Below are 15,176 nucleotides of genomic sequence, written 5' to 3' on the forward strand. Positions count from 1 at the left end.
TAATCTATTACTTCTGTCAGTATTTCAAACTTTGATAACTGGTTACAAAGCTTTATTATGATATTGTTTAAGGTAATGAGAGTTGAGGGTATCTTGTATATTTATTTATACTGGTCAAGGTAGTCTTGGTCAATAGGTAGCAATTTAGTTTAGCTTATTTGTAACGGGAAGGAGGGTGATTTTTTTAAATTCTTCCCAAGGTTGCAATATTATGGTATGGTTCTCTCTCTCTCTTGTTCTCAGTTAATGCCGTTAAGCAGTGCATTTCTTGGATATAGCTGAGTCTAGATATAAATCGTGTTACTGAGAGCATAGGGGAGATGCAGTTTAATGCTATCACTCACATTGCCGCAGCCCATAATTGTAGTAATAAATAGTTATTTGATTTGTTTAAACCTGGGAAAGGGTAGTTCAATAGAATGTACTCTGGGGATCGCAGTAAAGGAACCTTAAAGGGGACCCGTCACCCAAAAAAAACATTCCAAATCCTATTTTATCACATTAGTCAAGCAAAATGAACTCTAATTACACTATATAAATTATTTGAATCTTTTTTCATTCAGTCTGGGAATTCATAATTATAACAAGCAGGCAGCAGCCATTTTGTGGACACTGTTATTAAGACAAGCCTTGTATCATCTCAGAATCTTGTTTGTGCACCAGAATGGGGGACCTGATGTCCATCCCCATGCCCTGGTTACACAATTAAATGGTAAAGAGAACTGGGGGAATGTGGGGAGAGCAGTGACATCTAGAAAGTGCTGAATGGAAAGTGAAAGTGATTGTCTGCCCCGCCTCTATGCCACTGGCATAGAGGAGGGGCAGACAATATTTGATTGACAGCTGAGATTTTTAAATGAGTTTACAACAGCTATGAATGCTTTAATAAAAAATAGAAATTGTATTTCATGTTTAATTTGAAAAGGACTTTTATTATACAGATTTTTGTGTCTGGATGACAGGTCCACTTTAAGTATTACGGACGCTATTTGTACTATGGCACTCCAGAAATTCTCAACAATCGGGCAGGTCCACCAAGAATGTTTATAGTCTCCTATCTCTCCACAACCTCTGAAACACTGTGGGGAGGCATTAGGACACATAGCACTCTTACATTTTGGTGTATAATACCATCTTGAGAGTACTTTATATGCCATTTCTTGCACAGCAATATTGGGTGATATTTTATGAGTTGATTTCAGCACTTTAGACCAGTCTTCTAAAGACCATGTTAGATTGAAATCTTTTTTCCATGCTTCCATAAAGTAAGTGGGGAAGGTCATTGGTGTTTCAATTAATATTGAATATATCGTTGAAATATTTCGTTTGGTCAGTGATACATTTTTGCAAAGGTTCTCAAATACAGATCCTGTGAGAGCGCAATTGAAAGGAATAAAAGTGAAACTACTGAGAATACCTCAAGAATTCTTTTGGAGGGATGGCAACTGTTAACTGGAGAGATTTTGTATGGGTGAAAGGTCAAAAATACCGGCATCCAGAAGCCATCCACAATGTAACAGGCAACTAGAGGCTGTTACATTTGCAAAAGCAGGCTCAACAAAGTATTGATGTAATATCTCTGTTAGGGTGCCCAAATTTATGCACCTGTCTAATTTTGTTATGATGCATATTGTATATTTTCCAATAAACTTTATGTCACTGCTGAAATACTACTGTTTCCATAAGGCATGTTAGATATTAAAAGGAAGTTGCTACTCAGCCAATGATAAACAAAATTCCAAAGAATTAAGAGGGGTTCCCAAACTTTTTCATATGACTGTATACCAGTGAAGGTCACTGGCAGACAAGATTTTCAGCCCCCATAGATCGGCTACAATGTAAAGGTGTAAGTAATGTTCTAAATGCAATAAATAATTAATTCATAAAATGTATTTCATTTCATGAATAAGACACCAGGGAGCAGCTTTACATCCGTCAACCAGCAAATTGGTATGAGCCCGAGTCTCTGCATTTGTTACTATGTAATTTTATTGTAAATTAATTTGGATATTTGAAATCAACCGAGCGTTAATTAAGTCATGTTGCAGCCAGTGGCGTAACTACCAGGCCCATAAAGGACCTGGATCCCCCCCAGCACTCAATCATGTTACTATGGTATCAGTTCCATTTGCTTATGGCTGCACAAGACAGGGGTGGTGGTACCATGACTTAAAGAGGGGCCCCAAAATATCAAAATTACACCACTGGTTCTGGAAGTAGCTGAAATGACACAGACAGAAGCATTTCTTGAAGCGTAGGCAAATATTGTAACTGAAGATCTGACCTGTATGTTAGCCAAGTGCGCCCCCTAGTGTCACTGAACTGACATGACTGCGGCAGGGTGAAAAGCCAACTTCAACCCGCTTTACAAGTTGGGGCCCCAAAGAATATTTTTTTTTAAAAAAACATTGGCGCCAGGGCCCCCCCTTACAAGTTAAACTTTTTTTTTAAAAAAAAAAACATTGGTGGCAGGGGCCTATAGATTAAAAAAATTTAAAAACACAAATTGTTGTTCAGTAGAATTGAACTCAAGGCTTCAGGACTTCAATCTCGGCTGTTTTTGTGACTTCAGGTCTTTTTGCTGATTCGAGAGTTCAGCTTCAGTTATTTTTGCTGCTTCGGGAGTTCGGCTGTTTTCATGGCTTCAGGTCTTTTCGCCGCTTTGGGGGTTTGGCTTCGGCTGTTTTCGTGACTTCGGGTCTTTTCGCCAATTCGGGACTTCGGCTTTTCGCCACTTCCGCATTTCGGCTGTTCGGGACTTCGGAAATGGCGCTGTCAAGGGGGGCCAGCTCTTTCAAAAGTGCAGCACTGCCGACCCCCCTTCAGCCCGGGATACTTGTACCCCCTTTTCCCCCCTGATGGGAACCTTAGTGTCATCACTAGTCCAGGATCATGTAGAACCCAATGATATATTATACAGTGAAACCTTTACATACCCTGATTTTAAGTTTTCTGCATTTTACACTATTTTCCTGTGATCCCACCAATATATATTTATTCCCCTTTTACATTTGCCCAGATTTTACACCATTTTAAAGCCCTTTGATCAACGTAAAATGGGGGTTCGACTGTATTCTCTGATGGGAATAAACAAATAGCTGGTGATTGCTTGTTATGACTGTGCTGTATGCCATCGAGTCATTACTGAGTAATCAGTGTTAGGCTAAGTATTTGGAGGGTGATGTGCTTCAGCTGTATGCAAATAAAAGGGGGTGCTCACCTTCCAAAACTTTTTTCAGTTCAGTTGTTTTCAGATTGCTCGCCAAATATAAAAACTTTTTTGAACTGCTTTAAATTTTTTATTTGTTACGACCCTTTTAAAGGAAAACTATACCCCCTAAATGAATACTTGAGCAACAGAAAGTTTATATCATATTAAGTAGCATATTAAAGAATCTGACCAAACTGGAATATATATTTAAGTAAATATTGTCCTTTTACATCTCTTGCCTTGAACCACCATTTTGTGATGGTCTGTGTGCTGCCTCAGAGATCACCTGACCAGAAATACTGCAGCTCTAACTGTAACAGGAAGAAGTGTGGAAGCAAAAGACACAACTCTGTCTGTTAATTGGCTCAAGTGACCTAACGTGTATGGTTTGTTTGTGTGTACAGTGAATCCTAAGATCCCAGGGGGCGGCCCTTATTTTTTAAAATGGCAATTTGTTATTTAGGAATATCCAATGGCACATACTACTAGAAAAGTATTTTAATAGTGAAAATGGTTTATTTACACGAAGCAGGGTTTTACATATGAGCTGTTTTATACAATATATTTTTTATAGAGACCTACATTTTTGGGGGGTATAGTTTTCCTTTAAAGAAATGCATAGTGAGCGCAATAATAAACAGAGCTTCTTACCTGGGCACATATCTGATGCATTACATGGCCAAACTCATGGAAATAGGTCTTGACTTCATCGTGTGTTAATAGTGAGGGGCGGTCAGTGGTTGGTTTAGTGAAGTTTGCCACCATAGCTGCAACAGACATCATTCTGCTCCCATCAGGGCAAAGGCAGCCTGGCTGTAACCCAAAGCACGCTGCATGGCCATATTTACCTTCCCTAAAAGGAAACAGAAATGAGAACTTACAGAAAGTTCTAGTAGTTACGTATAATATACACATATTTCTATCGGTCTTTATGCCGAATGAATCAACATTGGTAACTGCCTCCTACTCTTAAAGGAGAAATAAACCCTAAAAATGAATATGACTAAATATGCCATATTTTATATACAGAATTTATTGCACCAGACTCAAGTTTCAGCTTGTCAATAGCAGCAATGATCCAGGACTTCAAACTTGTCACAGGGGGTCACCATCTTGGAAAGTGTCTGCGACACTCACATGCTCAGTGGGCTCTGAGCAGCTGTTGAGAAGCTAAGCTTAGGGGTCGTCACTAATTATCAAGCAGATTATAAAAAAATATTTAAATAAACCCAAATTGTTTTGCACCCAATAAGGATTAAATCTAACAGGGAAGTAACAAAATATACAATTATTTGCTTAAAATTGACTCTATGGGAAATTCTGAGCTTTCTGGATAAGGGGTCGCTTTTTAAAGGGTTTCTGGATAATGGATCCCACACCGGTACTGTCTGTGTAAGGGGAAATAAATGGAAGGCCAACCTTGCACATTAAAGCACAGAAGAAAAGAAATTGCTGCCTAAACTCCTTCTTTATTGATTCCGCTCTGGGAAGTTTAATAATGGGATCTAAAACATTTCTTCTGTAAACATCGTTTTTCAGTTTGAACATGGACTCATGAATCTCCTACAAACCATCTCTATTTTATGGAGCCACTATTTCTATTTTAGGATGCGCTAGAGATCTTAATTAGTCATCATATCTCATCTTTTAATTGGCTTGAATGCAACAGTTTGGTTAAATTCAGCTTGGTCGCTAAATCTATGCATCTCTTAGAATAGGCTTTGAATTATCAACTGTTCTTTCATTAGTACCGTACCATTCAAGTGAAGGTCTCTACTACCTTTACACTCCTCCATAGTAATTTTATGGTGGTGCTTAAAGGAACAGTAACACTAAAAACTGAAAGTGTTTTACAATAATGTAGTGTTGCCCTGCACTGATAAAACTGGTATGTTTGCTTCAGAAACTCTACAAAAGTTCATATAAACAGAAAAGGCACAGGATACACAGCAGATAACAGATACACTTTATAGTATACAGTGGGATTCTTCAGAACGTATCTGTTATCAACTGTGTTTCCTGTGCTTGAATGGCTGCCCCCATGGCTACACAGCAGCTTGTTTATATCAACTATAGTTGTGTTTCTGAAGCAAACACACATGTGCAGGGCCACAGTACATTATACTGTCATTCCTTTTAAGCACTTTCATTTTTTGGTGTTACTGTTCCTTTAAAACAGAAATGCTGAGCTGATCTTATCACATCAGTGGCTATCAATAAAAGGCTAAGAGACATTTTAAAGTAGGGTGGGCGATCCTTCCTATTTCTCTCTATTGTGCGTACCATTCATATAACAGTCAAATATGTATCTAAAATAATTACAGGTAAGGGACCTGTTATCTAGAATGCTAGGAACCTGGGGGTTTCGAAAAAGGGGTCTTTCCGGAATATGGATCTCCATACCTTAAAGGGTGGTTCCTTTACGTTAATTTTTAGGGACATATTTATTAAGTTTCGAGTTGTTTTTTCGAGTTTTCAAGGTTATTTTGGAGTCAAGTGTCTATTTTTCGGGTAAAAAAACCCCTGAATTTTTCAGTTATTTTTTTTTAAACTGTCAATGGCAGAGGTCCTTGAACCAATGGAAGATTTTAATAACCTTCATGACGTTCAAGGGGGGTTTTGCTCGAAATTCCATTCAATTCGAGGCTTTTTTTCGCCGAAAACTCAATCAATTGGAGTTTTCAGGTTGTAAACACTGAACTTTCTGAGTATTTGCTGAGTTTTTTCCATTCAAGTTTTTTCTTAAATTAGACACCTTCGGAGTTGGAGTTTATTCTTAACTCTAAAATTTGACTTTTGATAAATAACCCCCTTAGTATGTTATAGAATGCCTAATTCTATGCAACATTTCACTTGGCCTTCATTTTTTTTTTTTATAGTTTTTTGTTGCCTTCTTCTGACTCTTTCCAGTTTTCAAATGGGGGTCACTGACCCCATCTAAAAACAAATGCTCTGTAAGGCTACAAATGTATTGCTATTGCTTTTTTGTATTACTCATCTGTCTATTCGGGCCTCTCTTATTCATATTCAGTCTCTTATTCAAAGCAATGCATGGTTGCTAGGGTAACTTGGACCTTAGCAACAAGATTGCTGAAATTGCAAACTGGAGAGCTGATGAATTAAAAGCTAAATAACTGAAAAAAAACACATAATAAAAAAATAAAATGACAGTGTTACACTTACTGCTTTTTGAAATGTCAGGTGTAAAGCTGTAATTCCCTCTGCACAGGGTAGGAAATCAAGCTGGTTGGTGGCACAAATAAAATCCCCTTGATTTCACTATTTTGTGAGTTGCTGGAATATTATTTGTATGGCTCTGTCCCATTCTATTCAGCGGTGAAGTACGTGTATTATACAAATCTTATGTATTGTAGATTGATATTAGTGCTACTCAGCCAAATCCCCAAAGGAGCACAGAGGTTACAGCGAGACTGACACTCATATATCAGCAGGTGAATAAATACCTGTATGTGAGAGTGGAATGCATAATAAAGCTACTGAGCAGAATAAGACACAGGTGCTTTTGATGATGGGGGCGGGGCAATGTGACAGTTTTGTAGAGAGTTTAATTTCGCTTTAGCATTATGTTCTGCAGACCTCTCAAATGGAATTTAAATCCATTAAATCCAACCAATAAGACATCAGTTTGCAGACAAACTGGAAGCTGAGCATAAGGTATGAAAAATGGGATAATAAATAAAAATATTAAAGGGGTTGTTCACCTTCCAAAACTTTTTTCAGTTTTCAGATTGTTCCCCCAAAATAAAGACTTTTTACAATTACTTTAATTATTTTTTTTACTATTTTTTCAAAATCTACGTTTTTTAATGTCTCGGTCTCTGGTGTTTGAGTCTGGCAACTCAGTAATTCAGGTGCAGAACAGTTACAATTTTGCAACATTAAGTTGATACATTTCTCAGCAGCATCTCAGGAGTATTAGCAACTATTGTATCAATTCTAACAGCTGCCTGTAATGAACCCCAGTGATTCTGCTCAGCAGGGACAAACATGAGAAATGTATCAACTAAATGTACCAATTTAGAACAGTTTACAGAGTCGGCGACCCCCCCCCCCCCTCCCAGAGCTGCTTTAGAAGGGACAAATGAAACTTAACACTACAATACTTCAAGAAAAAAGGTCACAAATAGAAAGTAATTGCAAAAAGTCTTTATTTCTGGTGAGAAATCTGAAACCAACTGAACTGAAAGAAAGTGTTGGAAGGTGAACAACCCCTTATAGGGTCTGGCCACACAAGCAGATTCGGGCAGATTAGTCGCCAGACGACAAATCTCCTCTTCTTCGCAGCGACTGATCTCCCTAATCTGCCTTCCGCCAGGGGCAGGCACGGAGCGATTCATTTTCTGAAGTCGCCCGACATTTCCTCGTGAGGCAATTACGGGCCACTTCAGAAAACGAAGCGCTGCCTGTCGACTAATCTCCCTGAATCTTCTTGTGTGGCCAGACCCTAACAAAGATACAAATCCAGCTTCAGAATAAATAGGCATTACTGACTCCAGCCACTCCCAGCAGATTTCTGAACCAACTGAATGGCCCATGACTAAAGCCTAGTATTATGTACAGGTGGATGACCAAGTTGATCTGATCTTGAGGAGGAGTGGATGGTGCAGATCGTAAAGCAAGCTTGAGGGACGTGTGGCCCCTGTCATCTGATATCAAGGGGATCCGTCTATTGTTGAGATTTTTTGCCCAGACAGATCAGAAGCTGATACCTAATATTACTGGAGTCTGGGAAAAAAACCCTGAATATTTGTCTAAAGAGCACAAAGTTCCATCTGCAGCAATTAGTAGCTACTACTGGCTAAACAGGAACCTTTACAGAACTAAAGAAGCAGTTGAAAAAAAAAACCTTGCCCACAGGAAGAACAAGTAGCGCACAGAGATCATTGCACATTCTAAATATCACAGAGAATTAGGGATGCACCGAATCCACTATTTTGGATTCGGCCGAACGCCCGAATCCTTTGTGAAAGATTCGGCCGAATACTGAATCAAATCCGGACCCTAATTTGCATATGCTAATATGGGGTGGGAATGGGAAAAATGTTTTACTTCCTCGTTTTGTGACACTATTTCCCTCCCTGCCATTAATTTGCATATGCAAATTAGGATTCGGATTGGCTTAGCAGAAGGATTCGGCCGAATCCGAATCCTGCTGAAAATGGCCAAATCCCGAACCAAATCCTGGATTCGGTGCATACCTACAGAGAATACTGTAGAAATAGGGTACTTGTTGATTTTAATTAGCTACTCATTTTATAAGTAAGCATTTATTACCTTGGATATAGGTCCAAGTAGAACTGACCCAATTCTTCGCCTGTCTCTTTATCAAACACGGCATAAAGAGTGACACTCTCGTGCCACGCGTGGGCGTTATCCACTTGCTCGAACCGTAGCCCTAGTATCTCCTGGTAGATACGTAACAGGTTTTCAGTAACAGTTTGCATTGGAAAGAACTCCTTCAGCTTTTCATGATCCACTGAAAATGTGGTCTCTACAATCCGATTGAGGTAATAATGCAGATCCCAGGCGTTTATCTTGTTATCCATTTCCAGGCCTCGCTCAGAGCATTCTTTGCTTTTCAACTGCAATATTAACTGCTTCTCTTCATCCCCCAGAGGCTTTAGCTTGGTTTTTAAATTATCTGCAATTACAATGAATGAATGTCATGTTGTTGGTGATGATCACCAATAGCAATATCAGGAATATGGAAATGTTTCGCACTGTTTATTCTTTTTCAAAATGTAAACCCGAGTAATAGCACACAAACATGGCATCAAAGCAGCCCTGCCTTTTATAAAAATATATTATTTTAGCCAAGGTTTGTGTCATATTGACGCAGTTCAAAAGAATGTTACTGAAAACACCTCATAAGGTTCAGTAATATCCTTTTAAACTGCATGCTTTGAAGGTGAAGAGAACCTTATTTGTTACCGGACTGTGGGTAACACTTTGGGACTTTATTTAGATTTTTTGTGTCATATTAAAGGGGACCCGTCACCCAAAAAAAATTATTCAAAATCCTATTTTATCACATTAGCAAGCAAAATGAACTTTAATTACACTGTATAAATTATTTGAATCTTGCTTCCATCAGTCTGGGAATTCATTATTATAGCAAGCAGGCAGCAGCCATTTTGTGGACACTGTTATTAAGACAAGCCTTGTATCATCTCAAATTCTTGTTTGTGCAAAAGAATGGGGGACCTGATGTTCATCTTCATGCACTGGCTACACAATGAAATGGTAAAGAGAACGGGGGAATGTGGGGAGAGCAGTGACATCTAGGAAGTGCTGAATGGAAAGTGAAAGTAATTGCCTGCCCCGCCTCTATGCCCATGGCATAGAGGAGGGGCAGAAAATATTTGATTGACAGCTGAGATTTTTAAATGAGCTTACAACGGCCATGAATGCTTTAATAAAAAATAGAAATTGGATTTCCTATTTCAGTCGAAAAGGACTTTTATTATACATATTTTTGTGTCTGGGTGACAGGTCCACTTTAATACACAGTTTATAGTAGCACTGGCAATTAAATTATTTGCTCCTAATACCCTTGTTTTTGATTAGTGTATATCATCATCATCATCATTTATTGATATAGCGATGTCAAGATACGCAGTGCTTTAGTGTATATACAATTATAAACAAATAACTAACCTAGAAAAGCCGATACATTGCTAGTGTTTTTAGCAGTGTTCAACTCAAGAACAAAATCAGCATGTGTCTGGTATCCCAGCAGCTCAGACAGTTTCGCCCTCAGTGTAATCAGTTCTTCAAGGATGGCTGAGTTCTCCTTAAATGAAAGAAATAAAGAGAATGATGATTTTGGACATAATATATGCAAATACCTTCAAGAAAATCCTCGCAGACCATCTAGTGGTTCCAACATACCATTTATCCTATGATCCAAGAAACATTTCACAGGCAGCTTCAGGCACTTCTCAGACACTTACCTCAATACACCTTCTGTTGAAAGCGCTTTCCATTTTCCTTCTAGTGTCAGGCACAGAGCACTTCTTTAGCACAGGAAAGTAATGGGGATACTGGAGAGTGACCTTAAAACTGTCTCCATTATTTTTTTCTAGACTGTCAAAAAAGTCATTGGGAAGACCTTCTGTATAACACAGTAATGGAGAGAAAGCAAGACATTAGTCCCAGTAGTTTCTACCTGTTCCACTACTGCTAAAATGCATCATTAGCCATTGCAGCTTTGCGACAAACAGCCCAGATATCTTTTATGAGCTGTGGAACTGCTCTGTGTACTCATTGTTCTACATGTTAATAAACATTTTACACTTATATTGAGTCATGGACAAATATAGGTTGCACTGGTAGGCATAAGGAGTGGCGTACCCTACACAGGGTCTTAAGCTGGCCATAGATGTTGAAATTTTTAAAAGATCAGATCCTGATCGTGAGACCACGATCTTCTCAGAACAATCGTACGATCGTACGAATTTACCATCAACTAAAAAGACCAATTTGCCAGGAAAACAAAGGGGAGCTGCCTGCTTGGCCCTGCAAACATAGATAGATTGCACTGGGACCGACAAAGATTTTTTGACCTGGCCGATCAATTTCGGTAAATGCAGTAAATGCTATTATAATAAAACCTGGGGGTTCTAACTCATATCCCCCAGGTTGCCTGTATTCAAGGGACACCCCCCTCATCCCCATGTGAACAATGTATGCTTTAAAGGATCTAACAGCATCAAATGACCATGGCACATGCCCCTATTGAATATTCATTTTATACATTTGGTACCCAAGTGCTATTAGGGCAAACGAGAGATCCTTATCTTATCTTTTTTCAGTTCTCTGCTGTCTACTTTTAATTTTAAATGTCCATGTTAGATTCCTGCTTTGATGTAACTGCATCCTATTGTCAGGCCCAAATTTATGGCAAGGCCTAGGATGGCAGAATTTCAGGGGCAGCATGCCAACCAGCCACATCCAAATTAGATATGAGCACTAGAGACTGATGTTTGGGAGAATTTCAAATCTCCCGCATGTCTCCAGAGCAGGACTGGTTAGACACATGCACATAAAGCAAGGTGATGGCGAGGGGGGCGACGAACGGAGCAGGCCTAGGGGTGTCTGGTTAGTAAATCCAGGCCTGTCTATTGAGTCTCTATGTGTGTGTATATATATATATATATATATATATATATATATATATATATATATATATAGGAAGGAAACCTTGTTTTCTGGTTCTTCAATTGTAATAACAGGCAAAAAATAGTTCAGAATCTCTGCTTTTCATCAGCTATTAGCTAACTGAAGATATATATATATATATATATATATTAGACCCAATTCTAATTAAGTAACTATTGAGAGATAGTTGAAAGTCCTGTCTCTGTTTTTAGAGATGATACTACATGGTACAAAACTATAACTTGCATGCAGGATGTTACTAATTTGCAGAGCGATTTGACAAAATTGAAGGACTGGGCAGCAAACTAGCAAATGCAATTCATTATTGTTAAATGCAAGGTCATGTACTTTGGTAGAAAGAACATGAATGTGAATTATACACAAAATGGTGTTGCATTGGTAGTCCCCTTAATTGAGAAGGATATGCGGATGTTTGTGGAAACAAACTGTGTAACTCAAGGCACTGTCAATAAGTTGCTACTAAAGCAAAGTTCTGTCTTGCATAAATATGGGCATTCTTCAAAATAAAACAGCACGCACTCCTGCGACCATAGCCATGAGGATAAAAATTGTAACTTTATTCCATATAGTTAAAAAGTAAGCGTCCTAACGCGTTTCGTATCAACAGATACGTAATCATAGGCACATCATGTGCCTATGATTACGTATCTGTTGATACGAAACGCGTTAGGACGCTTACTTTTTAACTATATGGAATAAAGTTACAATTTTTATCCTCATGGCTATGGTCGCAGGAGTGCGTGCTGTTTTATTTTGAAGATTGAATTTGCCTAAGCTACGGGTTCGGGGCACGGCACCCGGACCATTTGGCTAATCCGGTGAGTTATAGCCCTTCGGCTGTTTTCCGTTCATTAACCAATTCAAGTGAAGGGCCTGGGGTCTGGACACCCAGGTCAAACCTTTCCGCTTGGTAAGAATTGCCAAGCGTCTCATTTAATAACATACTATTTTCATTTACAAGGAATTTAACCTGTGAAATTTAAAAGTAATCTTAAATTAGTTTTGCTTTAATGTATGTGTCCATATTTGTCCAGAGAAGATTAGAGCCGGTTTTTCTTCTTTTTAAATATGGGCATTGACTTGTGGGATGGAAACATATTTTTGACCCTTCATTAGGGTTGCCACCTTTTCTGGAAATAAATACCGGCCTTCCTATATATTTATCTTTTTTCCCTATTAATAACATTGGGATCAACCATCATTTTTACCGGCCAGGTGGCAACCCTGCCCTTTATAAAACCCCAATATAGCCTCACCTTGAGTATGCAGTGCAGTTTTGGGCTCCAGTCCTTAAAGGGATACTGTCATGGGAAAAAAATTTTTTTCAAAATGCATCGGTTAATGGTGCTGCTCCAGCAGAATTCTGCACTGAAATCCATTTCTCAAAAGAGCAAACAGATTTTTTTATATTGAATTTTGAAATCTGATATGGGGCTAGACATTTTGTCAATTTCCCAGCTGCTCCAAGTCATGTGACTTGTGCTCTGATAAACTTCAATCACTCTTTACTGCTGTACTGCAAGTTGAAGTGATATCACAACCTCCCTTTCCCCCCCCAGCAGCCAAACAAAAGAACAATGGGAAGGTAACCAGATAACAGCTCCCTAACACAAGATAACAGCTGCCTGGTAGATCTAAGAACAACACTCAATAGTAAAAACCCATGTCCCACTGAGACACATTCAGTTACATTGAGAAGGAAAAACAGCAGCCTGCCAGAAAGCATTTCTCTCCTAAAGTGCAGGCACAAGTCACATGACCGGGGCAGCTGGGAAATTGACAAAATGTCTAGCCCCATGTCAGATTTCAAAATTGAATATAAAAAAATCTGTTTGCTCTTTTGAGAAATGGATTTCAGTGCAGAATTCTGTTGGAGTAGCACTATTAACCGATGTGTTTTGAAAAAAACATGTTTTCCGATGACAGGATCCCTTTAAGGATATTAATGAGCTGGAGAAAGTGCAGAGATGTGCAACTACACGGTAAAGGGTACTGAAGAGTTCAATAATGAGGAAAGACTGTCAAAACTGTGATTGTTTCTACAAAGAAAATACACCTATGATGGGACATTTTTCATTACAAGTATATTATAGATTTTTTTTGTAATAACTTACGGCCCAAGAAGAAAATATTTACCCAGTTCCGCCTTGGTAAAAATTAGATATGTGTTTTCTTCATTGAGATTTTTATTAAAGTCAATGCTGAGCTGACTGATCTTTTTCTTTATAGATTTTATTTCCTGGGGGAAGTAAAAAAAAAAAGTCATATCACACTTTCCGCTAAGCACAAGGCATGCCTTTAACCTCACAGGGGGTTAATTAACAATATGAATGGAATAACCAAATTGCTGCAATAATGTCACTAAATGTTGAGGGGCGGTGTCTACAGAGTGAGTGTTTTGCACTTATCTTATATGACTGCGACAGGCCAGCTATTATGATCATGTTAGGAATCAACCCTTTTGTATTAATAAGTTTAGATCAGATCCCATTTAAAAAGCTGTCAGGTTACTATTACTATTATTAGTTACCCGCAGTGACCATGAATGGGGTAATTAAATATAAGGCAGACATAATCTCAAGTCACAAATATTATACTTACACCCTGGACTTCCACAGGAAGATGAAGTCCATTGCGCTTTCCCATCTGTACTGACTTCTCCAGGTATCTTCTGACCTCTGGATGCAGTTGTTTCAGATCCTGTGTTTGCTAAAAAATAAAGGTTTAATAAATATGTAGCAATATAATTGATAATACACGCACAGGAGTCCATGTAGCAAAGAGGGAAAGTTGTGTTCACCACTAAACAATTTTAAAGCATTACCTGGGGTGCAATAAGCACCCCAAGTATAACCACAAAATGCATACGTACAAAGACAAGACATTCTCTGCACTCTGCACCCATTATCAACAATTTTAAACCATTACTTGGGGTTCAACAAGGCTGTGACCACAAAATACACATACAGTACAGACAAACGTAACAAATCCTCTGCACTCGTCCATTATCAATAAATGAACAAACAATCCCTGCTTTGTGTGTATGTATTAAATAATAACAGCAATAATAACAATAACAGAAAACGGTACACATTTAGAGGCAGATTTATCAAGGGTCGAATTTTGAATTCATGTGACTTTTTTTTCACATGAATTAGATTTTACTCAAAATTCGATTGGGGGATAATTTATTAAAAAAAAACCTAATATGTAAAACTCAGACTAATTTTACTGACCTGAAAACTCAAATCGAATTTGAATCTAATTTGATCAAGCTCGATTTGAGCATTTTCTCCGAAAAAAATGAATGTCAGGAAGGCTGCAAACATCTACAAATTGGTCACTGGACCACTCCCATTGACTTATACAGGAATTCGGCAGGTTTTAGGTGGCGAATAATCAAATCCGAATTCTTAAAGGGCCAGAATATGATAAATCTCGAAAATCCTATTAGAATTTTTTAAAAAACTCGAATCAAGTTGGGATAATCCCCCTAGTCCTTAGACAGTTTTGACCATAAAAAAAAAGAAAATTCAAATTCGAATTTTCAATTCAACCCTTAACAAATCTACTCCTTAAAGTATGACTATGCTTACATGAAAATGAAAAATTCTTCTGAATATATCTTCTCTCATAGTCATCTCCACATCAAACTCAGATAGCTGTTTGTCTGCTTCAGTGCTTGATGCACGCACTTCTTTGCTGGGTGAGACGTGTTGGGGGAAATCTAACACGCTCCGCTCCACTGCCAAAAAGAGAAGCC

At 38.4% G+C, this 15,176-nt stretch overlaps 1 protein-coding gene across 1 annotated transcript in view; it reads right to left on the reverse strand.

Annotated features, from left to right (window-relative positions):
• Positions 1-15,176, reverse strand: part of nln.L (neurolysin (metallopeptidase M3 family) L homeolog) — a 42,987-nt gene that overhangs the window by 22,182 nt on the left and 5,629 nt on the right. Inside the window, exons 3-9 of the mRNA XM_018265733.2 lie at positions 15,010-15,158; positions 14,015-14,122; positions 13,550-13,652; positions 10,186-10,346; positions 9,890-10,025; positions 8,507-8,873; positions 3,863-4,064 (exon numbers count right to left, since the gene is read on the reverse strand). Coding sequence (XP_018121222.1) covers positions 3,863-4,064; positions 8,507-8,873; positions 9,890-10,025; positions 10,186-10,346; positions 13,550-13,652; positions 14,015-14,122; positions 15,010-15,158 — 1,226 coding nt within the window. The remainder of the gene's footprint in view (positions 1-3,862; positions 4,065-8,506; positions 8,874-9,889; positions 10,026-10,185; positions 10,347-13,549; positions 13,653-14,014; positions 14,123-15,009; positions 15,159-15,176) is intronic.

This window comes from Xenopus laevis, chromosome 1L, assembly GCF_017654675.1.
Source record: "Xenopus laevis strain J_2021 chromosome 1L, Xenopus_laevis_v10.1, whole genome shotgun sequence".
Taxonomy (NCBI): Eukaryota; Metazoa; Chordata; class Amphibia; order Anura; family Pipidae; genus Xenopus; species Xenopus laevis.